The sequence below is a fragment of the Pteropus medius genome, unplaced genomic scaffold (genome assembly GCF_902729225.1).
Source record: "Pteropus medius unplaced genomic scaffold, Ma_sr-lr_union100, whole genome shotgun sequence".
In the NCBI taxonomy this organism is placed as follows: domain Eukaryota; kingdom Metazoa; phylum Chordata; class Mammalia; order Chiroptera; family Pteropodidae; genus Pteropus; species Pteropus medius.
This window is the reverse complement of record NW_024347790.1, coordinates 10,286,377-10,312,484: the sequence shown is the minus strand read 5'-3', so window position 1 is coordinate 10,312,484 and position 26,108 is coordinate 10,286,377. Positions and strand designations below refer to the sequence as shown.

General features: G+C 39.6%; 1 protein-coding gene and 1 non-coding gene across 3 annotated transcripts in view; both read right to left on the bottom strand.

Annotated features, from left to right (window-relative positions):
* The window catches only part of APBB1IP (amyloid beta precursor protein binding family B member 1 interacting protein), a 93,498-nt gene that overhangs the window by 14,344 nt on the left and 53,046 nt on the right, over nt 1-26,108 (bottom strand). For both annotated transcript variants that reach the window (XM_039877587.1, XM_039877588.1), the window contains exons 6-11: nt 25,936-26,095; nt 24,636-24,757; nt 14,607-14,693; nt 12,155-12,298; nt 9,185-9,295; nt 658-756 (exon numbers count right to left, since the gene is read on the bottom strand). In XM_039877587.1, the coding sequence (XP_039733521.1) occupies nt 658-756; nt 9,185-9,295; nt 12,155-12,298; nt 14,607-14,693; nt 24,636-24,757; nt 25,936-26,095 (723 nt within the window). The remainder of the gene's footprint in view (nt 1-657; nt 757-9,184; nt 9,296-12,154; nt 12,299-14,606; nt 14,694-24,635; nt 24,758-25,935; nt 26,096-26,108) is intronic.
* TRNAE-UUC (transfer RNA glutamic acid (anticodon UUC)) lies at nt 15,837-15,909 on the bottom strand. Its single transcript has one exon. It is a non-coding gene; the product is annotated as a tRNA-Glu (tRNA).

Genomic DNA, 26,108 nt, shown 5'->3' with positions numbered 1-26,108 from the left:
ATATATATCTATACACACATATATGTGTGTGTGTATATAACAATCAAAATATGTTAATTGACTGATTATGTTATAGGTAATTCCAGTCCACAGTAGGCTATTAGTAGTTAAGTTTTTGGGGAGTCAGAAGTTATACTTGGATTTTTTGACTGCGCTGGGGGTTGGCGCCCTTAACCCCTGTGTTGTTCAAGGCTCAACTGTATCAGCATTTCAGTAAATTCACAAATTGTTTTTTCATGTGTTAACTAATTTTCCAGATTAACAGAATCAGTTAATACTTTTACCTAGATATCAGAGAGAGCTTTAGCCACACAATTCTGATTACATATGTCTTTATGTAATTCTACACTTTGTGTATGTAATTGTACCTTGTGTTTCTTAATTACACACTAAACCTGCAATGCTCTCCGTGAGTAAACAAAGATCTGAAAAGTCTCATGTGAAAGTAAACCCATGATTCTCAGGTTGTTGGAGAGGTCCATATTTCTATCCCTCTCACCTATTTAAAAAACTCAATGGGCAAATAAATAAGCTAATATCGGTGGCGTCGACCCATTAAGAATGTGTCAGCTGTTTCTCAGAAGCACAAAGACTGGACCGAGGTCTGGAAGCCGGGTGGAAAATTCAAGGGAGGGTGGAGTCCAAATGCTCGCTCACCTTGGCGATCCTTATTCCCGTGACCCACTGGTTTAGAGTTCTTTCGTCGTCACAGCAGAGATACTTGATATACTGGGACTCCTTCTGAATTTGAGGATGCTGGAAAAAAGTCATTTCAAGCACTGTTTATAAACTCTTTATTTGTTAGTGTCTTTCAAAAAAAATTTGAAACTCTAACAAAGTATGTGATTTCCTGAGAAGGTGGCAAAAATTACTGGGAGTGATTTTAGGATTAGGAAGAGGGGTACTTTTAAAATGGGCTACATTTGGAAAGGGTTTAAAAAATTTGGGACATAGTTTAGCATAAGTATCTCTTACTATTTATCAATAGTAATGTTCATTTCTGCTTTTTTAACCTTTGAAAGCTTTCACACCTATCACGTCTCTATTCTATAAGAAATTGGAGTCATTTCTCTGTTTATCAGATAAAGGAACTTACCTGATGTAATTCTTATGTCACAGAAACAGTAACATTTTTGTGACTCCCAGTCAACCCTAGGGTAATTTCTGCTACCAGGAATTATCCTTTCTTAATCGTCTACTACCTAAATGGGCCATTTTGGCCTCTGGATGGTTGGCCGGGAGAAGGAATATTTCTGTCTATTCTCAAGAGGCAGTGACTTTGGGTGCTGCACCAGGGGTCATCAGGCCTTTTGGGAGCTCACAGTGACCTGGGCAAGCATGAAGGGACAGAGAGACACAGGTGCCTGGTCACACAGCTCACCCTGAACACCTCTTTCTTAATCATCATCGCCTTTGTAATTTCTGTTTGATGTCCCTAGTCCGACAGGCTGTGTGCTCCATGAGGGTGGCAACCACGCCTGTCAGTCACTGCCCAAGACCCCCCAGTGCTCAGCACATGGCCTGCAGCATGGTCATGAGGTGGAAGTAATTGTTGAAGGAAATAAACAAGATTTCTGCTCAGCCAGAAGTCACGTGGTCAGAAGGTGAAAGGCAGGCAAACAAATCTAGGTTCTAAGATGAGCACCAGGTGAATTTTCATTAAAATTTTTAATAGAAAAAAAATTACCAACATAACCACTGTCCGTGTGCGTACACGTACGTGCATGTGTGCTACTTCTTTCTTCTTCTTCCATGTCTCAGGAGTTTGTTAATCCTTCTAGGATAGGCGTACATTGCTGGTGGTGCCGAAAGTGTAATGGAAAGCCAAGAGAGCTAGAAGCCATCTTCCGTGTGCGGGAAAGAAGCCAAGCTGTCCACTTCCTCTTAGGGTGTCGAACAGACCTCTCTACTTCGCTTTTGCTTTCAGCTTAATCACCAAGCCTCAAGGAAACTATTTTCAAAGTTGATCTAAGACAAGGGCACTGTGCCTTGAACTTCAGTTTGAATCTGAGACACAACATTTGGATGAGTCACCTCGCTGGTCTCTCTAATGACCTGGCCGGCAAGAACCAGCGGTCTGTGCTCAGAAAGGATAACAAGACCCATGCAGACTCTGAGAGCTCGATGAGAAGTTAGTCATTTTTGGTTCCAGAAATGAGAAAACTGAGGCTCAGAGAAGTTACTCTGTAGTTTACCCCATGGTCCACTGGAACTTTAGAATCTCTTGTCTTAAACTCTAGAATTTATGCATTTATTAAGCCAAAATTTCAGACTCTAAAGATACCTCAGAAAATTCAGAAATTAAAGAATTCTTTTCTTTGGTCTTTTGAGTCAGTTGAGGAAAGTATGCCTTTATACTTTTATATCGATATGGACTGTTCCTTTTATTGAGCTTTTTCAGCCCTCAGAATTTGTGTTAGCATCACTCGAAAAATGGTCAATTCCTATTTACTTAGGTGCCACAGGCTCCCCTCTCTCCCAAGGGCGGCAGCTCCACATGGGCTCCTGAAAGTTGCCTGTAGTTTTCCACCGTGGCCGGAAGATGGCAGCAAACGCTTTTGAAAGGCTGCTGCACATTTCCTTCTCATCAGGTTCAACGCTTCCTCATTATTCTGAATGTTAGATCTTGTTTTTGCAGATATTTTCCCAATAATCAATCTCTTTGGAGTCCCTTAAAATTAAAACTATCACCTCAGACAATGTGTCTCAGTTGCAGAAAAGGACTAATTAACTCGAAGGTCATATTGATGAAAAGTACACTTCAACTAAGGACTTATTCCCTGGATGGAATGTGACACCCTCAGATGCCTGCAGTGGTCCCTTCAACAGTAAAATTCGCAAAGCAAATTTTACCAAACGCCCGTCTTTCAGCACCAGAAACGCAACTCCCTAACTTAGAACAGCGCTCTCGCTCTGTCACCTATGACAGGCGAACTTGGGGCTTCAGCAATCGAATGCTTGTAATCGTCCTGACAAAGCAGCTATTTTTTTTTTTTTTTAAAGAAATTAAAAAAGTTGATGTTGTTACCTTGGCCTCGTTCTATTAAAATTTTTTTGTTTTGTTTTGTTTTGGGGGCACGTCACGTGAGGACCAGGTTCCCAGGAACAGACTGTCACTCGCATTGAACTTGTCATGCAACACACAAAGCAACCATGTAGAGCTATCCGCTCACACAGCGCAATGAACCATTGGCAGAGTAGAATGCGGGCCTCCCTTAGACAATATGGCTTTTGAGCATGAAACAGAGTCAAGAACTCTTGAACCTGCGTTCCAACAACGGCTCCTCCTATGATGAAGAAGCAAAGGTATAGACCGTGGTTCATGTTTCCCAACACGAGCGATATGAGCCTCACTGATTTCTTTACACTGCGTAGGTATTACGAACATATACGGCATCAGATGACCTCGCAGGTCTCTTGTAATTCTCAGACTTTGTGGTTCTGAGATGGGCTACCTAGTGGGCACGAGACTCCTCCCTGGCTCCCTTGTTCATGCAGAAACACTCTCGGCTCCCGGGACATCATATAGCAAGTCGCTGTGCTGTTTCTCCTGTCACGTCTCAGGACCTTGCTAAGGGGTTTACTGCCTAACTGAGCCTTTTGTGAAAAAACTATTTGCAAAGGGGTTTCGGGAAAAACGCTGGTTCAGTGCTACCGGCCAGACTCTTCCTCAGTTGGTTTGATTGTTCCTGACCATAGAAAGAGAGACGCTCTTGTAGGACGTGCAGCACAACACGCAGAGTTTGGGGCAATCGCAGAATGTTACTGTTAAAAGGGAACTTCCAGATCCTCTAAACTTACAAATGAGGAAACTGAGTGCCAGATGGGGTAACCCATTTGTCCAAGGCCAAGGGCGGTGGCAGAACCATAATTAGAACCAAAGCCCCACACATTCAACAAATATCTCTGGATGCGAAGAAATATACTAATGCTGAGGTAAAGAAAGATGAGTAAGACAGGCTCACATCATAATTAGCAAGGGGTACTGCTGGGGAGACACACGCAAACGTAAGATCGCTGGTAAATTTCATAGTAAAAGACTAAAAACAGAGGCGGAGAAAGACTCTTTGGAAGAAGCGATAGAATGCTGTAACACATTTGAAGAATATCTAGAAAGTCTACGTGGCTAAGGCCTGGGAGCCATGGAATGAAGAGGCGGAAAATAAGATAGGAGTTCTAGGGCTGTGTCAACCTAGCATCTAGACTTCTCTCCTAGGCAGTGGACCCATGAGACATGCTGAAACAGCAGAGTAATACAGGCAGGAACCGGCAGCTATGAGGAAGGTGGACCTGGACCGAGGGTGAACAGAGAGAGGCTGGATGAGAGATGTCTCTGATGGATAATCAGAAGAACCTGATGGGCTGGATGAGAAAGGGAAGATAAGGGACTTCGAGGATGATTTCCCCGTTTCTAGCTTGGAAAAAGGGTCTTATGGGTTTATTTGTGTTTCCTCCGAAGGCGTTGACATCCAAATTCCTGGTATCCGTGGATATGACTTGATTTGGAAATGGAATCTTTGTAGATGTAATCAAGCTAAGATGAAGTCATATTTGATAAGGGTGAACTTTAATCCAGCATGATTAGTGTCCTAATCACACGGAGAGAAGATGGCCATGTGATGATGGAGGCAGAGCTTACCACAACGTGGCTATAAGCCACAGAATGCCAAGGATTGCTGGAAATCACCAGGAGCTATGAGAGAGGCATGGAACAGAGTTTCCCTCCCAGCCTTCCAGAAAGAAGCAACACCGCCGACCCCTCGACTCTGCACTTCTGGCTTCCTGAACTGTGAGAGAGCACATTTCTGTGCTTTAAAGTCACTCAGTTTGTGGTACTTTGCTGTGGCAGCCTCTAACTGACACAATGGATGATGGTACCATTCACTCTGAGGAGTTTGTGAGGGTCAGAGAGGAGTGAAATCGCCATCTCCCAGGTTATGGTCACAAGGTCATGGCTCAAATTCCAGTCTTTTCGACAGCAGCCGCCATGCACCATGATAATCAGGAAGCTCATACCAAATATGAAACTTGTGGGCTGGACTTAGTGTGTGTCCATGGAATTGTGTGATCTCTTAACATGATTTTTCATATCCTGAATTCCTTTTGCAATGTATGTTCGCATTCTCTGAATTCTGAAAATCTGCTCATCCTAATGAAGTATTTCAATGTCGAGATTTTTTTTCACAGTACATAGAAAGGGAAACAAGTGATCAAAATGTTCATAAACAAATTGAGTTCTCCAAACCATGATTTTATTAATTTACGTAGCAAATTAATAAAAATTTCCAATATTTTGGGAAAGAACCGATAAGTATGCTCAAGAGTGAAATGAATGGGTACTGCACATGAAGAAACTGGCTTGAGGACAGAACTGGTCACTGTTCTGAGAAAAAGAGAAATGCACGTTCTGCTGGGTTTGTTCACGACCCTTGTCGGTTCCTGCATCCATCAGGCCTGCTGGCTTCTCCACCTCTGAGCCTTTTTCCCCATGGGGGAGCGGGGGGCGGGGAGGGCAACTCTCTCCTGAGACCTAGGCCTTGGATATGGGGGTTTTAGAAGTTCTAGTCCAACACCCTGGGTCTTAGCAATGCAGCCCAGGATAACCTGTGACCCGGCCTGATAACGCCACTCAAGCTACGATTCTAGGACTTAGGCCTAAAAGTGTGAGTCAGCTCCAGAAACCAAGTCCTGCTCACGTGTCTAAGTCCACATCCTGGACACCTCTAGGTCTGAGGTCTCATCTTTTCCCCGCCAGACATCCCTGCGCCGGCCTCCGAACCTGGCCCTGCGGTGTGGGCCCTTGCTCCCTTGGACAACTTGCATCCTATCTGTCCACGCCGAAGGGGATTTCATCACCAGCTAAGTGCCAACTGTTGATGTTCAGTTGGGGCACTTTCTAATGCTCTGAGTGCAAACCTTGACTGTGCCTAGGGAAAACAAAGATTCCCAGGCCCAAAGCCTGGATTTCCAACAAGCTTCCTCTGAAGAGTCAGGTTACTGACCAGCATTTCAGAACCTGTCTCCAAAACCTTCTCCCTACTTAAGAGATGAGCCACGCCTCAGAGAAGAAGTGCTTTGGAACGCCCCAGGCGAAAGTGAGGGCTTCCATCTTGGTAATTTCTCAGAGTCTCAGGATTCCAAACAAGGTCATGAGGTCAGATAAGAACACAACAAAGACATAGTTTAAGGGCGGCTGGAGGTGTGTGCAGGTTGGGGCTGGACAAGAAAAATATTTTGTGTCCTAGGAAACTGTCTGAGAGAGCGGCCTCTGAGCCACCACCTGGCTTTTCATCCTGGCTCAGGTTCCACATCTATAAACTAGTAAGAATTATGGCTCTCGCCTCATAGGGTTGATAAAAGGATTAAATGAGTTAATATACGAAGTGCTTAAAACATTACAATCTAGAGGCTATGTAAGAGGTTGTCACTATTCTCATGACCTTTCTTATGCCAGAGACAGAGAAGTAGGTGCAGGAGCCTGAAGCAGGCAGGACATTCTCCTCATCCAGCTCTGCCTTCTGACCCAACGGGCTCCACCTCAGGGCCTTCGCACTTACTGTTTTTGTTCTTAGACTTCTCTTCCCCCAAGTAATTCTTGTTCCCTCATTTAACCGACATCTTTCGTTAAAGGTCACACCCTCGGAGAGCCTTTCCCTGACCACCCCACTCATAGAAGCCCTGGCTGCAATCTTGGCATATCTGTTCTTTACCCTGTTCATATCTACCCACAGCCTTATCATTCCCTGACATCACAGTACATATATATATATTTTTGTTTGTGTATCGACAGTTCCCTCACACTGAACATAAACTCTGTGACAGGGACAGGGATTATTGTGTGTTTGGCTCACATCCCTGCACCCGGGACGGTGCCTAGCGGATAGTTGGCATTCAATCAATATTGCATAAACGAATGAATAAATCAGTCCAGCTCTCTCCCTTCCGCTGGTCCCTTCCCAGACATCATCCTGGGGCTATTCTGTTTAGGGAAGATTTCTCAACAGCAGCACTGCTGACATTTATGGGCAGATAATCCTCTGTGGTGGGGTTTGCCCCATGCTTTGCAAGATGTTTAGCAGTATCCTTGGCCTCTACCCACTAGATGCAAATTGTAACAGCCTCCCACCCCAAGTCATGACAAACAAAGATGTCTCTAGATATTGCTAACAGTCCCCTGGGGGGCACAAATGCCCCTGGCTGAGAAATCACCAAGTGAGCGTCCGGCTGATTGAGTTAGTATAGTGGTTATTATCATTATTTGCTATGAAAGTGCATGCTCAGTAATGACTCAAAGAGGCCTGTGAACGTCTAAATGAAAACCACACATTATCCTGAGTCCTCAGTGAAGGCAATCGTTTCAATCAAGTGTTGTTTGATAACTATAATAATAAGTCATAGTGTATGTGCAAGGAGGGGTCACCTGGAAGTTAAAATGGTAAATAAGATTGAGGTCAATTATTGTATTTGACTAAGAGAAAAAAAAAAACAACTGACCATAGACCTAAACTCGGCATTCTGTAAACATATAAATAGACCCTCAGCACATTATATTTATAATTACCCGTCTACTTCTCTGAAAAAAACAAAGTAACAATTTTGTATATATAAATTCTTCCTCAGTGAGTTTTGAGGTCTATATTAAACGTTTCTCATGTGCCTTTTGTTCTTAAGAAAAGTCACTTCCTGACAAAATGATAGGAATGTAGAAGATTCGTGGTTGCCAGGGGTTAAGGGTTGGGTTGGGGAAGGGCAGGGGGGTAGGGCAGTGGATGTGGCTATAGGAGTGGCAGGATCCTTGCGGGACGTTTTGAATCTAGACAGTACCGATGTTGATATCCTGGTTATGATACGGTACTAGAGTTTTGTTAAATGTTAGCATTGGAAGAAGCTGGGGAAATGACCTCTGTATTATTTCTTACAACTGCCTGTATAACTACAAAACTAAAACGTTTAATTAAAGAAGAAAAGTCATCGCTTTTGGACTGCTGCATTTTTTAAAAGACAAACGGGAACAATACAGGGGAATGGGCCGGTCGCCTGTGCTCAGTCAGGGTTTAGGGAATGTGTGGACGCAGGGGACATGCGACTCCTGGATTAAGAGGTGTGTGGCAATAGCACCCTGGTGTGGGCGCCTCTGAAATGACAGCGGGGTTCATGATCATCTCCAGTAATGTGGTCCTTCACAAGGACCATTTGTTACTGTAACTGTATGTTTGTTACAAACGTAAATGTAAGTGTCGTCTCTTATTTGTGAAAATATACTATAGACTTTGAACCACTTAATCAGAAGTGACGGCTTCGGCACGGAGCTCACGCATGCGCACACAGAGCCCAGCAGCATACATCTCTAGAAACATTGTGTTGGTGACTGACCTACAAAGGGACCTCTCCAGGAACTTAGCTCGTTAACCTGCTCTACAACTTCCATCCCGGATGGAAAATGAGGCAGCCTGATGCCCAGAAAGGAGAAATTCTGCACACAGCCTTGCGCTGTGTCTCGTGGAATTAGATCATCTACGCTCTAGTGTAAGACGTGGGGGGCGGTGGGGGGAGGAATTTATGGTGTTTGAAGCCATGGCATGGCCAGAACAGCTGCAAAAATTCCTTCAAGCCATTTCTAGGAGTCAGTTGTTATACTCGGCAGATAAAATTTTGTTACTTCTGCCCAAATTTCCAAAATACGGAACTAAAGGAAACCTTAGCAAACATTTAATAGCACTAGTCCCCTTTGATGATACATACATTGAAAAGTTTCAAGACCCAGTAATGCTATTTTTAGAAAAATATATATTTTTTGTATTTTCTGTATTTTTCTAGGGAATCTTGTCAAGTTCTAATTTGTAAAAAAATCCTTAATGTAATAAGAGTTCAATAAATAAAGAACCGAAAAATGTATTCTGTTTTATCAGTAGACTTGTAAATGACATTTGTTCAACACATGAGGCTTTCATTTTCCTAAGTGATGAGGAAGCCCTGATTAAAGTTTTAGACTCAGAAAAGAAGTACTAGGGGAAATGATCCAAATGAGTAGAAATGTTTTCCCCTTTCCTATTTTGGTTTAAAATAAAAAGTTTATTACATTATACCTGTGGTTAACTATATAACATTTAACATTTTTTTCCTTAAAAGGAAATATTAACTCAAATTGCTTCCAGATATAAAGTAAGGACTTCTCATAACATACCTTTAAAACAAAGCAGAAGTCAGTGGGTGCTTTATATTTCATTTTACACTGAATCCCATAGTAAATGTTGACATTTTCAAACTGTATAAAACAGGCCAGATCTCGGGATGTCTGAAAGAGAAGGAAAAAAATAACCTTAACTGAGTTGACAGTTAATATTTTTCCAAGGTTGTTCTTGATGGCACAATTACAGATGGCATTTTAGTAGAAAAATACTGAATTTTAGGTAATTTATTGAAGCATCTACCATGTGTAATTTTATAAAAGCCAAGCTTGCGTTTGAAGACGTAAAAGGGTACATTCAAGGCAAAGCTGTGTGCCCCAGGCCCAGACGCGCTGTGGGAGATGATACTGCTGACTTAGCACCTGCACGTGGACTCACAGCGTCAGAGGGGACTGGTTGACCTTGAGACATCATTATCGATGCTGTCGAGACAAGGTACCGACCTCTTTGTCAGAAATTTCATTGTGGCTTTTGCCATTTTAAGTCAGTGATGGATTTCATAAGTGAGCCTTAAAAAAAAAAAAAGTCCCTCTTAGGAGGAATGACGAGAGGTAAATTTGATGCTCAGTAAATTAGCACACACTTCATTCGCTTCTTCCTGATGAAAAAAGGTCCCTTTCATGCTTTCTCCTTAGGGCTGGAGGTGTTGCTATGGAAACCGAAACCTCTCCTCCATGTATAATATGTTTGTGAAGACTGCAACCTCTAATCTACATATTTGGTTACACTTCAATTACAAATTTGTTCTAGTACTTTTTTTCCTCCATTGCATTCAATAATTCTTTACCTAGTTAGTGAATAAAGAATGAAGGGCAGAATCGCTACATCTCCGCACACAGTTATTCCTTTATATATGGTTGTACATTTTTTTCCTTGTACAATATTTTCTTCTGTATTTTCATACTTGATTAGACATGCTGCAAATGTATTCTCTGGCTCTGTAGCTAGTCTTTAACTTCTTGTTTGGCTCTTGGGGCATGAGGAATTAAGAATAACTTTATACAATCAAATCTGTTGATTTTCTCCATAACTTTGAGTTTTTTGTCTTGCTTAAGAAAGAAGGCTTTCCCCACTCCCAAATTATGAAAATAGTAATCCATATTTTCTTCTAAGATTTTTGTATTCCTTTTCCCCTAAATATATTTAATCCATATAGAATTTAATCTGGAACATGGTATGAGGTATGAAACTATATTTTCTAAGTGAATATACAATTATTTCAATGCTATTTATTGAATACCACCTTCTTTCCCCACTGCTGTAAAATCCTCGCTTTAATTTCCTTCATATTAGATGGCTCTCTGTTCATCTGTTTGTCTCTACCTGTCCTGCTTTTATCTAATATTTTGACATCTTGGAGAAAGAGTTCTTTTTCAGTGTTCTTCGCAATTTGGGGGGCGGTGTATTTTGGAACAGTGTCTCTTTCTGATGAATTTTAGAATCAGTCTGTGAACTTCAAGTAAAGATAATCTTATTGAAATTTTTTCTTGGGCTTGAATATATCAAAAAATTTTGGGGAAAATTAACATCTTTCTCAGCTAGTAACATGGTATATATTTTTTAATTCAATTCTATTTCACTTTCTTTATTAAATTTTATATTTCATGCCATATAAGTCTTGGAAGTTTCTTGTTAAGTTTAATGTTATGTATTTCATATTTTTTGTTCCTATGCATGGAAATTTGGTATTATGCATATTGTTTGTATATATTGTTTAAGTTGTCCTATACTATTTGTTAAATAATCATGTCACCCATGAATAAAGAGAGTTTTGCCTCTTTTCCAATAACTGTACTTATTCTTTCTTTTGACTGGTTCCTCCATTCAAATGTTAAAGGCAGCAGTGAGATAAAGCACCATAGCCCAGCTCCAATGAGAACATTTTAAATTTTACCACTAAGTGTGTTGTTTGTGATAGGTTTACTTATATGTCTCGTTTATAAGTAAGACACAACATTTCTAAAATAAAACAAATTATTTGTGAGTCAACTCTTATGTCCCCAACGTGGGACTGGCCCGAAGATGGCACCGATGGGAAAGTATCAGCTCTAAGATTAAGACTAAGTAGGAGCAGTCGCTGGCCTGGACCAAGCATTACCCATAATGCCTCTCCTGCATCCCCACAGAGAAAACAGAGTCTCCTAATGGACTCTGGGAGAAAACCTGGATACTCACCATGACTTTGCCTGCGTGGGATTCAAGGTCAAGCCTTATTAGAAGGCTGCAACCTGTAAATATGCCATTTAATGGTAGCCTGGATTGGGCAGTGAAGGCAAAATGCTTCAGCTTATCTCAGGTATAGATGAGAGAGATATTCTAAAGTTTTTAAAGGGTAAGCGAAAGATGGAAATGCTCCAGGCCTCTAAGAAAGGTCTTTGAAAAAACTAATGGTTGGAATGAAAGTTGAAATTACATTTCAGAGAAGAATTTACTATACGCTTGTAGATTTGAGGCAATAATCCTAAATCACTAAGTAGAAGTTAAATGATGTCTAAGACACACTGCTAAATTAGGCAGGAAAATGCATATGGTACAACTTAAATGTTCAGCGTGTAAGAGCTAAATCTAAATGAAGTTCTGTCAAGACTTCTAATGCCTCTGATTCCAGGTAAAAAAAGTTTTACTACAATGACTGTAGAACTAGAGAGTAAATATAGGGGAAAAAAGTCCTCAGGAATAGATATGTAAAGAAACAAATTAATCTCTAGAAGAAAAATGCTTAGGCTATCGTTTTTGAAACCTGGCTTTAAAATAGGTGAAATTCTTCGCCTTCAAGAGAGAGCTATGGGAAACATTACAAAAGGATTTTTTTGTAATTCTGTCTGAATAGGACATATATGTGTATAAACATTTTAATAACATGATTCTTACAGCAAAAGAGAGTATATTTGAAATGCTACTTGAATTTCTTTAGTTTCACTTTCATGAAATGCCTTTTTGCTAGTTTTTTTTTTTTTCTTTCTGACCTTAGTCTTTCCTTTGGGTACGTAATAAATTCCAGAAGCTCGTAAAAGAAAATAACGCCTTTTCCAGGATTTCTTTCCATCTTCTTTCAAATTAAGAGCTCCTTCAAGTTCTGGTACGATGACAGATGTTCCGCAGAAACTTTCCTGAAATCGGGATTCCGATTATATAAACACATGAGAGAGAAAACACATTTTGTTCACATTTAAACCAACTGTAGCTAAAAGCAACAACAACAAATTAGGGCTAATTAGGCTTTAAGGTAAATGTCATTTCTGTCTACAACCCTGATTGAATGCATGTTTCCACTGCATGCTGTTTGCCAAAAAAAGAGTGAAAATTCCACGGTACCTAAGTGTCTTGGCTCCTGAGTTAGACTTAAAGGCTTCTCGACCACTTAGCTCTGTGATCATGGGCAACTCACTACACCTGTTTCTTTACTTGCAAAAATGAATTAATAATAGTCCCAATGTCATAAGGAAGGTTGTGAGTATGATTTTGGTATATTGTAAAATTAAGCATTACAGAGAGGCTATTACTGTTATGATAATGGTAAATAGCAAAGTTATTAGTTTTCCTATAAGCAAAAGAAAGTTATTACTATTTCACTGCTAGGAAATAGAAAAATTACAATACATAATTCTATCTATAAAATATGTGTAAGTTAATTTATTCTCAGGATGGTTGTTTTATTAATATGTCTCATTTATAGGTTATACTATGGTATCAGAAAAGAATAGTGCCAAAGTAACATTTTTTAGGTGTAGATTTTCAAATGTCAAGACTTCTGTAGATTTACAATTCTTGGTAAATTTCTTTTAAAAAGCAATGCGGTAAAATTGCATATTATTCCATCTTCCAGTTCAAATACTCAAACTTAGTTTTTGCTTTTTTTTTTAATAACTCTCAACCTCCTTTAATTCAGTCTCATAAAGGCAGAATAACTTTTAACTTTGCATCCTTCAAGTAAATTCATATGTAGTGGAGGTGGCATACATTTTTTATTTACATTTCCCCCAGTTTCTTCCAAATTTAGCTAATATCATCTAATCAATAAACGCTTAAATTTAATTAGATTTTTGCACCGAAGTAGAAAGCAGGTTAGTGCTGATTTTTCATAGCATACCACGAAATATCTGTGTTTACGTGCAGCTTTTAAAACACTGCTGAAGTCCTATAACGAGAAACTCTTCAGGCAATTGTCTGAATTGAGGCATAATCGGTCTCTGACTTACAGACTGCTGGTGGATAAGCACGGATTGAAAACAAATGCCTGTTGGGAAACTGTTCACTCCCCATCCATGTCTGCTGGTCTCCATCACTGCTAGAAATGCTCAGCATTTGAATCTCCCCGCTGCTGGGGATGTGATGTCTTATCTTCCTGACTCGATCTATAGTCCGTTTGGCAATGCAGAAGGTATGTCCCCATTCCCACTGTTGGGCCTTCTTGGAAATGCCCTCTGTGCTCTTGGCACCAAGAACTGGAACTTGTAACGTGTTTTCAGGATCTGGGGCACCGCGGCAAGGTTCTGGTGCCTGCTCCAGTGGAGCAGGGGTGGGTGGGCCTGTGTTGGGGACTGGGTGGGACCCTGGAGAATGGGAGCAGGCGCTCTTTGGCATCAGTGAAATGGCCTCAGGTGGGAATGGAGCCCAGGCATCACCAGATCTTCTGCATTTTCAAGGGAAGCCCCAAATCTACTAACTCAAGAATTAAGGCCCACACATTGTCAGGGGCAAAAAAAACCTTTCTGGGATTCCAGCATGCCCATTTGTGACCTGTGATCTAGCATGCATCTGCTAGATGTATCTACTTTTAGCATAGTTATTATGTGAAAACTCGTTAGGAGTTTTAAAAAATCAGTCATCAAAAGATCTTCCGGAACAGTGATAATCACAGATGTCTGTATAGTAATTGACACATTGCTTCCGTTACCTCCCTGGATCTCTGTAATAATTCAATACGAGTCAGGAAACCAAGGTTTTTGGACTTGCCCAATAACACACAAACCTCAGCGGGCAGAGCCAACCTTGTATCAGGTCCCTAACTCCAAATCTCTCACTTCCTACAACACCTGGCTGCTGGAAGAACATCTTAGAATTTGACGAAAAGAAGATTTAGAAATTCTTACATCCGACTTCTGTGGAGCTCTTAAGTAATGAAAGATATGAAATGTTAGGAAATGAGTTTTATGTGGATTCATAAGCCTTTTAGTCAAAAATTACTAATCCAACTTCACGAAGAACAAAGTATACAAAGACATACTTTTTAACAATTGTTAAAGAACCAGTTTAATTATCTAAATAGCTATAATTTAGTAATAATTTGATTTTAAAACCCCAAGTTGAAATTTCAGTGTGTCTCAGAATCTCCCATTGTTCTGAGAAGCAAATAATTTAAAAATAGATACAGTTAACATCCTTCTCTTTTCTTCTACTCCACAAAATTAAACTTACCTCAAGTAAGCATTCCTTGTTCTTAGCATTCATCTTCTCATTTGTTTCCTTGCTTTCTTTTTTTCCTTTGTTATCCAAGTAAAAATTCTAAACAAAATATTAAAAGATCGGATCAGTCAGTCTTCATCTCTACGCTAGCCACCGCAAAGAACTCCTGGTCTTGCTGGAAACAGAAGACGTATCTGTGGGAAATAAACTGAGAACCACAGCGAATGCTGTCTGTCAACCAAGTGCTTATCAAAGGCCTCACCAAGTGCTGACGCCGGCATTGCTGGGCAGAAGTAAAACCTTCCTTTTCTCCCCTAGCACACAATCAATGAGGAGACAAACATAAGATTGAAAACACTAGCAAAGAATACGATGTCATTTGATTATTAAATTTCGTGGTCTAGAACATGGTGGCAAATGATGGAAACTGGGAGATCTCAATGCACTGATAAGAATCTGGGGCTGGAGTGAAGGTGGAGCCCATGTCCCATGTCCAGGAGTGGATCTGCTCTGGCTGCTGTATGCCTCGTAGGAACACAAGGCAGCTATGGACTAGAGGTACTGGCTTATTAAGAGAAGCTTGACATCTGGCTTTTTTAAATGTTGGTAATTAATTTTAATTTTTAAAAAACTGTGTGAGTCAATCACAACGCAGAATGTGCTACTTGGAAACTTCTAAGGACAGAAAGAAGTAGAAAGAGCATTTCTCAAAAGAGAGCCAGCAAAACAAAGGCAGGGAAGACCATGGTTTCAGAGCACTCATAAATGGGTCCATGATCTCTAAGTAGGATTTGTATTAAACTATGTATCATATCTTGTCAATACCGAGTATCATGAGAGCTAAAACTACATGTTAAATTCATAAGTTTCCCCTCAAATCAGAGGATCCAAAGGCTACATTTTATATCATTAGTACAGCTGAAGTATCAATCTACAAAGTGATTATTCTAAGAGATCAATGTCATAAAGTATTGAGGTCTTTTATGTGAAAATGAAGGGTTTTGTAAAACAATGTACGAAAAAATATATTAAAACTAGAACATATTATATACTTCTTTTTCTTTCTTTCTTTCCTTCCTTTCTTCCTTCCTTCCTTCCTTTCTTCCTATTATTTATGCCTACAGCACCTGGTCTTTCTCAGCGGTCTCCCATCCAAGTACTAACCAGGCCCGACCCTGCTTAGCTTCTGAGATCAGACATTGGGCTTGTTCAGGGTGGCATGGCCTTAGACCATGGACTGTGTGGCTCCACTGGGACATGAACGCAGGACCTTCTGCATGAAAAGCAGACATGCTAACCACTACACTATGGAACCACGTCCTTAGACAATGTTTAATTGTACAGCTTAGGAGTATTTCTCCAAGCATGATTTCCAGACTATCTTGATGCTCAACTAAATGCATGGTCTTGGCCTCCCAACCTACTGATCTGGGATCTTCAGGGTGGTGCCTATTAATTTGCATTCCAACATGCTTCCCGGATGATTTTTATTCATACTGAAGTTTAAGAACAGAGCGTATCGGACAGAAAGTTAGGAAGCAAACTGTAGGCAAAGAAAATTTGCAAAATTAGGATATCTCCTAGAAACAGAAGGTATAAAAATGGTGATTTGCTAACTTAAATAGTGGAAATAAGTACAATTCCTTTGATAGTTCTTATTGAATTATCTTTTAACATGTTTTCAAGACTTCTAACTTTTACTTGTTCTTTGAAAAGACAGTGTGTTGTGACTTAGTGTGATTGTCATTTGGGTTCAGAAACTATTTTAATTCTACATGTGTGGCTTGAAGACTATGACTAATCATAATAGATAATATATACTACCTGCCAGAACTCTATGCTAAGGCCTTACGGGTATGATTTTCATTTCATTCTTCAAAGAACGCCATAACATAGCATTCTGGGAGATATTCTAATTTTGCAAATTTTATTTTATAGATCAGGAAACAGAAAGATTAAGTAATGTGCTCAAGGCCAGTGAGTGCCAGAGCTCTGAGTCTTTCATAACTTTCTCAGCTCTAAGTGCCATAGCAGAGAACCCAGCATGATAGTGTAGATATACTTAATGCCACTAAACTATATGGTTTAAAATGATTAAAATGGTAAATTCTATGTTATGTATATTTTACCACAATAAAAATATGAGATGGCCTGGTCATAAGTGTGACTGCAGACCCTGAGTGCTGCTGGAGAGTGCTTGAGAATCCTAGAAATTTGAATCCTGTATGAGTTGCAAGAATGAATGGAAAACACAAAGAAGACTCTATGGTACATGCTTTTCATCATCATCTGGGAAAAGGAGAGCACGTGTCATCCTCTGTAGGGACAGACAAGGGATGGGCCTTTCTAAACCGTGAAGGGCCCATTTTATGAGGTTATCCTAAAGTGTCAGCATCTGCAGCTGTGTCTTTCTCTGAGACTTTTCTCTGAAACCCCTCTCATTTTTTCAGCTTCTAAATAACTTTTCTTTCCTTCCAAGTGACAGTGCTACGCTGTGATTTTATTTTAGGGAAAACTCAAAAAAAACAAAATACATGTGAACTGGCGACCGGGGCGGGCGGTCCTGAGAAAGGGCTGATTGTGGCTGGGCCGGGACTGTGGTTTGCCTGTCATGTGGTCAGCTAACTCGATTTGGGCTGCTCTGTAGCCAGCAGCACTCAAAAAGTTAATTCATCATCTGTTCCAAAAGGAAACTGTGGACATCTGAGTTGAATAATAAGAGAACTTTAAAATGGGAAATGAGACTTTCATTCACAGCTTGCTCCCTTTAGTAAGAGCTTCTGAAAATGCAAGATTTGGGGACAGCTGGATAGGAAAGAAACAGAGCAAATACATTGCTTTTTAAAAATACTACCTTCTTGGAATAAAGAGTAAATCAAGCAAATAGTTATCAGTCTATAAATAAATATTTGTGAGTACCTGTTACATTTTAAATATCTTTGTTCTTAAGAAGATTTCTATCACATCGAGAAGATAAGTGGACAGATAAATATACATGTATTTATAGATGAGGCTATACAAGATACTGCATACATTCAAAATAAGCCAAGCTCTATAGGTTTTCCAAGAGGAAGAAGTCACTGTGGACCAAGATGGTAAAGGAAGGCTTTACATAGGAGGTCAAAGTTTGAATTAGACCTTGAAAGATGTTCAATGTTCAGATAGGGAAAGGGAATAAGGATAGCATTTGAGGCAGAAGGGAAAGCATGTACAAAGGCCCAGAAATAGTTAAATACTGGGTATCTTTGTACCACCACGGATCAACCAGTCTGGGTAGAGGTGAGGATTAATAAAGCACACCTGATGAAGACCAGACCACCGCTCCCAATTCTCCTCTTCATCCCTGTATCAGAATACACCCAATGCACATGGTCAGGTGACTGTGCAGTGCCTCCACTAGAATGGGCAGAGCTTATTTCCCTGCCCCACTTGTGACATGCGTGGGCCAACAGAATGTGTGTAGAAGGGTCAGTGCATCAGTTCTGAGCAGAAGATTTGAGATGCTGTGTCGTTTCTTCTCATTCTCCTGTACTCTCGCCATCGCCATGAGAATGTGTCACAGGTGGCTATTGGCCTGAGAACAATAAAAGCCATGTAGATCTACCTGAATTCGACTCACATTCCAGAGCCAAGGACAGATGATCTGCAGACCCAGGAGAGATGAAATGTCTGTTGCTGTAAGCCACTGGGATTCTGAGGTTGTTTTTATGCATCAAACCCTACTGCATACGTCCACACTGGCTGATGAAAGGATCTAGGACACTGAAACCAAGGGCAGACTTTCCTTTAAAATAGTAGTCCACACTAGGAACCATAAATGTGATTACTGTATACTTTTCTTCCAGATAGGCCTGGTCCTGGGTGGTGAAAGATAAACCTTGGTGAGAGAGGGAGGCTGGGAAGGAATGGAGGAACAAAGCCATGAGGTTATTTTCTCCCACAGTGGCTGTCTACACCTGAGAGGAAGAATGAAGTTGTGTTTCTTTCACTGCTCTTCACTCGAGCAGCCAACTGGTAAACCACAACTACCACCAAATTTCAGTTAAGAAACAGAACAAATGATGGAATGAAAATTGCCTAAAATATCAATAGTGATTACTCTTGAAGTATGGGATCATGGGTGATTTAAATATTCTCTCTTACATTTTTTAACTTTTTAAAAACAATCAATTAATATAAGCAGAAATAAATGAAATATAGTTTTAAAAAATACAAAAGATCAATGAAACCAAGAGCTGGTTCTTTGAAAAGATAAACAAAGTTGAAAAAACCTTTAACCAGTCTCATCAAGAAAAAAAGAGAGGACCTAAATAAATAAAATCAGAAACGAAAGAGGAGGAGTGACAACTGAACCCTCAGAAACATAAAGGATTATAAGAAAATACTATGAGCAATTATATGCCAACAAATTGTACAATCTGGAAGAAATGGATAAGTTCCTAGAAACATACAATATTCCAAGACTAAATCAAGAAGAAACAGAAAATCTGGACAGATTGATTACTACTAATGAAGTTGAATCAAAAACTCCCGACGAACAAAAGTCCTGGACTAGATGGCTTCACAGGTGAATTTTACTGAACGTTCAAAGAAGAATTAACATCTATCCTTCTCAAACTATTCCAAAAAATTTAAGAGGAGGGAAGCCTCCCAAGCTTATTTTACGAGGCCACCATTACCCTGATTCTGAAACCACACAAAGACATTACCAAAAAAGAAAATTATAGGCCAATATCTCCAATGAACACAGATGCAAAAATACTCAACAAAATATTAGCAAACTGAATTCAGTAATACATTAAAAAGATCATACACCATAGTCAAGTGGGATTTATTTCTGGGATGTAAGGTTGGTTCAATATCCACATATCAATTAACACAATATCTCGCATAAACAAAATGAAGGATAAAAATCATGCGATCTTATCAACAGATGCAGAAAAAGTGTTTGACAAAATCCAGCATCCATTTATGATAAAAACTTCCAGCAAAGTGGGAACAGAGGAAAACAGCCTCAACATAATAAAGCCATATATGACAAACCCACAGCTAACGTCATACTCAATGCGAAAAAACTAAATGTGTTTTCCTTGAGATCAAGAACAAGACAAGGAGCCCACTTTCACCACTTCTATTCAACATAGTATTGGAAGTCCTAGTCCAGCAACCAGACAAGGAAAATAAATAAAGAGCATCCAAATTGTAAAAGAAGTAAAACTGTCATTATTTGCAGGTGACATAATACTATATACAGAGAACCCTAAGGATTCCACCAAAAACCTATTAGAACTAATAAATGAATTTAGTAAAGTATCAAGACATAAAATTAATATACAGAAATCAGTTACATTTTTATGCACAAATAATGAACTGTCAAAAAGCGAAATTAAGAAAACAATCTCATTTACGATTGCATGAAAAATACCTAGAAATAACTAACCCAGGAGGTAAAAGACCTGTACTTGGAAAATTATAAGACACTGAAGAAGATACAAATAAATGAAAGCATATACCGTCCTCATGGATAGGAAGAATTAACACCGTTAAAATGTCCATACTACCCAAAACAATCTATAGATTCAATGCAATCCTTATCAAAATACCAACGGCATTTTTCTCAGAACTAGAACAAATAATCCTAAAATTTACACTTTTTCTGCATCTGTTGATAAGATCGCATGATTTTTATCCTTCATTTTGTTTATGCGAGATATTGTGTTAATTGATATGTGGATATTGAACCAACCTTACATCCCAGAAATAAATCCCACAAAAGCCCTCAAATAGCCACAGCAATCTTGAGAAAGAAGAACAAAGTTGGCGGCGATATCATGCTTATATCAAACTATACTACAAGGTTACAGTAATCAAAACAGAATGGTACTGGCATAAAAACAGACACAGATCAATGGAACAGAACAGAGAGCCCAGAAATAAACCCATGCCTATAAAATCAATTAATCTATGACAAAGGAGGCTAGAATATACAATGGAGGTAAAGGCAGTCTATTCAATAAATGGTGTTGGGAAAACTGAACGGATACATGGGAAAAAAAAAATGAAACATGACCATCATTCAAGAATAAACTCAAAATTGAGTAAAGGCTTAAATATAAAGACCCCAAACCATAAAACTCTTAGAAGGCAGTAAACTCTCTGACATTGTTCTTAGTAATATTTTTTCCTGATATATCCCCTTAGGCAATGGAAAGAAAAAAAAATAAATGGGACTATATCAAATTTAAAAGTTTTTGTACAACAAGGGAAACAATCAACAAAACGAAAAGACAACCTACTGAATGGGAGAAGATATTCACCAATGATACATCTGATAAGGGGATAACATCCAAAATTTATAAAGAACTCATACAACTTAACACCAAAACAAACAAACAATCCAATTAAAAAGTGGTCAGAGGACCTGAGTAGATGTTTCTCCAAAGAGGACATACAGAGGGCCAATAGACATAAAAAGATGCTCAATGTCAATAATCATCAGAGAAATGCAAATGAAAACCACAATGAGATATCTCCTCACACCTGATAGAATGGCTATCATCAATAAATCAACAAACAACAAATGGTGGAGAAGATGTGGAGAAAAGAGAACCCTCATGCACTGTTGGCAGGACTGCAAATTGGTGCAACCACTATGGAAAACAATATGGAGGGTCCTTAAAAAACTAAAAATAGAAGTACCTACGACCCAGCAATTCCATTTGGATCCAAAGAAATCCAAAACACTAATTCAAAAAGATATATGTATCCCTACATTCACTGTGGAGCTATTTACAATAGCCAAGATATGGAAGCATCCTAAGTGCCTTTCGATACACAATTGGATGAAGAAAAGATGGTACATATATATACAATGGAATATTACTTGGCTATAGAAAAAGATGAAATCTTACCATTTGCAATGACATGGATGGACCTAAAGGGTATTATGCTAAGTGAAATAAGACAGAGGAATATAAATGTCACATGATTTCACTTACATGTGGACTCTAACGAACAAAATAAATGAACAAAGAAAACAGAAACAGACTCATAGATACAGAACACAAAATTGTCAGATGGGAGGGGTATTAGGGAATTGGATGAAAAAGGAGAAGGGATTAAGAAGCACAAATTAGTAGTTAAAAAATAGTTATGAGAATATCAAGTATAGTATAGGGAATATAGTCAATAATATTGTAGTAACTATGTATGGTACCAGTCGGGTACTAGACTCATTGGGGGCGGGGATCACTTTGTAAATTATATAAATGTCTAATCGCTACACTGTACACCTGAAACTAATATAATATTAAATGTCAACTGTAATTGAAAAAAACTATAAATTGATATTATTTTCGAAGTCAGAAAAATAAAACCTTTTATTAAAAAAATAAAAAAGCAACCCAGTAAGCTGGCAACCTTATGTTAATTGATTTTACCAATATCTTCTCTGAAAAATAGATTCTCAAGCTCCTAGCAAGGAGAACGGCTAATATTAACACTGACAGGTGTGTGTCTCCCTCTGCGGACATAGTCCTCAGCCCTTAGCAATCTCTTTTGGTTCCAGGCAGCGTCATCGGTCTTTGCACTATACTTAGTAGGGCTACATGTCAGCATAACTGGGAAAACAAAATCCATTGGGTCACAGTCATGGCTGACATCCACGTGAACACCTGGCACGAATCTGGGGGGAACAGACCACCTACGACTGTGATCGGCCTGGAAGAGGAACCTTCCCAGTAACAACCAGACTGAGCACCTAGGCTGCTTCTCGAATAAGGCTGCTTTTACTAGGATGGTGAAGTTCTACTGCCCCAACCCACTTTCTCCAGAAGAGGCAGTACCGCCTGGGCAAGAGGGTTCCTCTTCTGACTCTCACGCAGCCACTCCCTTCCTCACTGTGAACCTAAAACTGCTCTAAAAAAGAAAATTTAAAGAAGCTTACTCATGTGCTTCTATAGTAGATGCTGATGGTAATGGCATTGCCATGGAATGGTAGATTTCATCGGATGGCTTTTTAAAACGTTGAAAGGTGTCATGCTGCACATTGCATTATTTGCATTTACTTAAACTTTTGTTAAAAAACCGAGGATGTCAACATACAAATGTGTGAGGTGGTACATAGTTTTTCGAAGTTCTTTTAGGGGTTTGCAAGCACGGAAGTTCGATGTCCATTCACAGACGCAGCCACCATTTGAAGTTGGCCATAAGGGGCTGTGTGGGAAGAGGCGAGTGAACACAGGCAGGAAGGCTGCCGAGAGGGAGAGGAAGGACACAGTCTGTCGAGGGACAGAGTGATACAGAGAGACAGAGGCCTGAGGGAGGGCTGGGACCAAGACGCTCCTGGCCGTGGTCCCCACAATGTTCTATTTTTAGCACAAGCCCCTGAAAGCCCCAGACATGTGTCCCATCCTTCACTCCTCTGTATCCTTTCAATAACCATGCTGAAAAATTCTAGTTAGAGCAGTTTCTGTTGTCACGACCAAGCGATCCCCAATGACAGATGATGGCAGTATCTATGCACTCAGATTTCAGCATTGGCTTTAAAGAACCACAAATCACCTAAGATCTCCACCAAGATTCGTAGTTAGGCTCACACATGGTTCTTGCCTCTTGGGAGTGAAGCTAAAACAGCGACTGTCCCAAAGAGCTGACAAGTCTCTTAAATTGAACAGGGCACAATAACAACCAGTAGGGGAACTCATTGCTTTGTATTTCTTTATTTAAAAACGAGATGATCTGTTATTACCTCCCAAAGTATAGACCAGTGGAATTCCTTTGTCATTAGGAATCTCTGGGTCCAAAACTTTGCAGAATCTGGTTTCTCTCCATACGTATTTATTATAGATAACTTTATTAGAGATGACTGCTGAATTTCAGGTGAGGTCAAACCACTCAACTTTTACACATCACAATGTAGCAAGTGGTTTCAGGCCGGATTTGATCCTTTGAGGTGGGAAGTGCAGGGGGACCACCACTGTGCAAATGAAGAAGCTGAATTTAAACATCGGAAAGCATGCCAAGGCCACATAGTCAGCAGGTGACACTTGAGACTGGTGAGTAACATCACTTTTGCAGTCATCAGTGGAAACGGGTGCCTTGTATTTATGCCTGCATAAGCACACCACTGATGTCCCCAAATCTTCACCAACTCTTGTTTCCGATATTTGAGCTGAAAGCCTCTCTTTGCATTAATTTTACTACCTTCCTCCCTAGACTTATCCCAGAGATAAATCATTTGTAGAAGACATTTTATTAAAGATTCAGTATTGGGATCTTAAACATGAAATTTTGCATAGTTTTGTATAGTTGAGTAATTTTCCAGAAGAACTGATATTCTGGGCCAGATAAACTCTCTCTCAGTCAAGATGAAAATGCTATTCCATCTTTTGTATATCATGGGTAGGCCAAGAACCGACTGACCTTGAAGTCTTGAATGCAGATTCCAAGGAGAAAGACAGAATCTGAACTTTCAAGCCCTCTAGGGATCTACATGTACAGACCTATGAGAATACCCACCTTGTTTCCTCAGGGCACAGAGATGTCATTTGCCATGCAGAACAATGTGACTGTCAGACAGCACATTGTTCTCCAGGAATGGTGGCCTGGGCCAGGCCTTTGCATGCACTTCTATACAGAGAGAGGAATAATAAATGTGGGCTTCTTCTGATCTGGGCCTCCTGGGATCAGTTTCTTTTCATCGTGGGAAACTGAGGCAGTTTAGTAACTTCTGAGTCAACCAATTCCATTCGTGGCATTGTCCTCACAGCTTCTACTCATTTTATCTTGTCTGAGGACTTCTACAGTCACTAAGTCTACCAATTTCATTCTGGGTTTCCCACAGTCTGGGAAGGTTCTGAGTAGAACGGTCAATGAAATTGCTCTTATTTTACACATGGCCTAAGAGTTGAGTTTGTGTTTCTTTGAAAGGAATATATTTGTGATATTTTATGAAATAATGAATGATGCGGTTAGCACACAGGTGACATTAAAAACGTCTTCCACACTCTACATGGTTTAAGAATATACAAGTTATCTTACCTGGGGATTTTTAAATACAGCATATTTTTCCTCTTTCTTCAAAAATATCATTTTATTTTCTGTGTCTCTTGTCCAGTCTGATAAGACTTCAACAACATTTTCGTGGTCTTCAAAAAACCTTTCTGATGAAACAAGAAAAAGCATTCTTTCAGACCCAATACATCAAGGTTTCCAGCAGAGAGATAAGTTAATACTAAGTTAAGCACAATGCCTCATACTTCTCACTGGTTTTTAGAAATTCCTAAGTCTTACACGATCTCACATTGTAACATGCCTGTTATATTCATTCTTCAATGTCAGGTCTTCAACTTAGTTCCATAAAAAAAAAAAAAAAGGCAGATGAACCTACAATATAGTGATAACAGTAAGCCATTGGACTTTTTTCCATATTAGCATTTTTGACTATAGCTAGTTCCAGGTGGAGGTAAACATCCTATCTGTAAAGAGGACACTAAGGCAATAATTGTTTTAAACACCTTTGAATGAAATTGTCAGCTATTCAACAAGTACTCTAAAACGTCATTCCTTAAACTCTAAAAACAATATATGAATAGTGGAACCAAACCTAAACATAAAGGAAGGCTTTCATTTTTCTGTTTGACTCAGAGAGTTGAAGAAAACTTAAAGAGGTTATTTCAGTATAGGCCATTTCCTCCAGAAAAAAATTTCACTGAAATCTTCCAAAACAGGCAATTCTACATACCACCAAGCTCTTCTTGAAGACAATCATTCTGTGAGTGACATTAAGAATGAGAAATAACAAAGTATTTCTTTAATTGCTTTTTTTCCTTTTTTTTTTTTTTTTACTCCAGCAATTTCTATCAAGTGTCCTTTGCTCTTTGGGGCCAAACCTCTTCAACTAGACAAACTGTCAGACATGAGGCAAGTAGGATGGAGAAATGGGAAATGGACAGTGATATGAGCCAGAGTTACAGTATAGTTTTAAAAAGCGAGCTCCAAAGGACATTAGCTGACAGATACCCAGATCCTCCCACAACCTGCTCAACTAGCTAAGTGCGCACTAAGAAATATAATCCTGTCACTCTCTTTCCCTTAGAAACCATTCCAGAAGTGGTAATAATAATGCTTACATCGTCCAAGGTCTGGCCACCTGTTATAATGTGAATCTCTCCCCTACAAAGAAATGAAGAGGCAAGAACTGAATCTGACAGAAGGGAAGTAAGGTATGGGAAGTCTTGATAGTCTTGAACCAAACTCTTCTTAATAACAGACCAAAACCCATAAAAAAGCAAACCCACAGGTTTTTGAACTCCAGCCTATAGCTGGGGACGGGACTTACCAATCTGTAGTTCTGGGTATGTTTCATAAAGACACCAGTCTACACTGCAGTCACAATGGGTTTTCTCGAAAAGGTTGTCTAGCACGTCTCGGGCCAATTGCCGCTCATCCACCATCAGCGACTTCGTGCTGTTATCATTCATGTGCACCTTGACAACCAGCTGAGGATAAAGT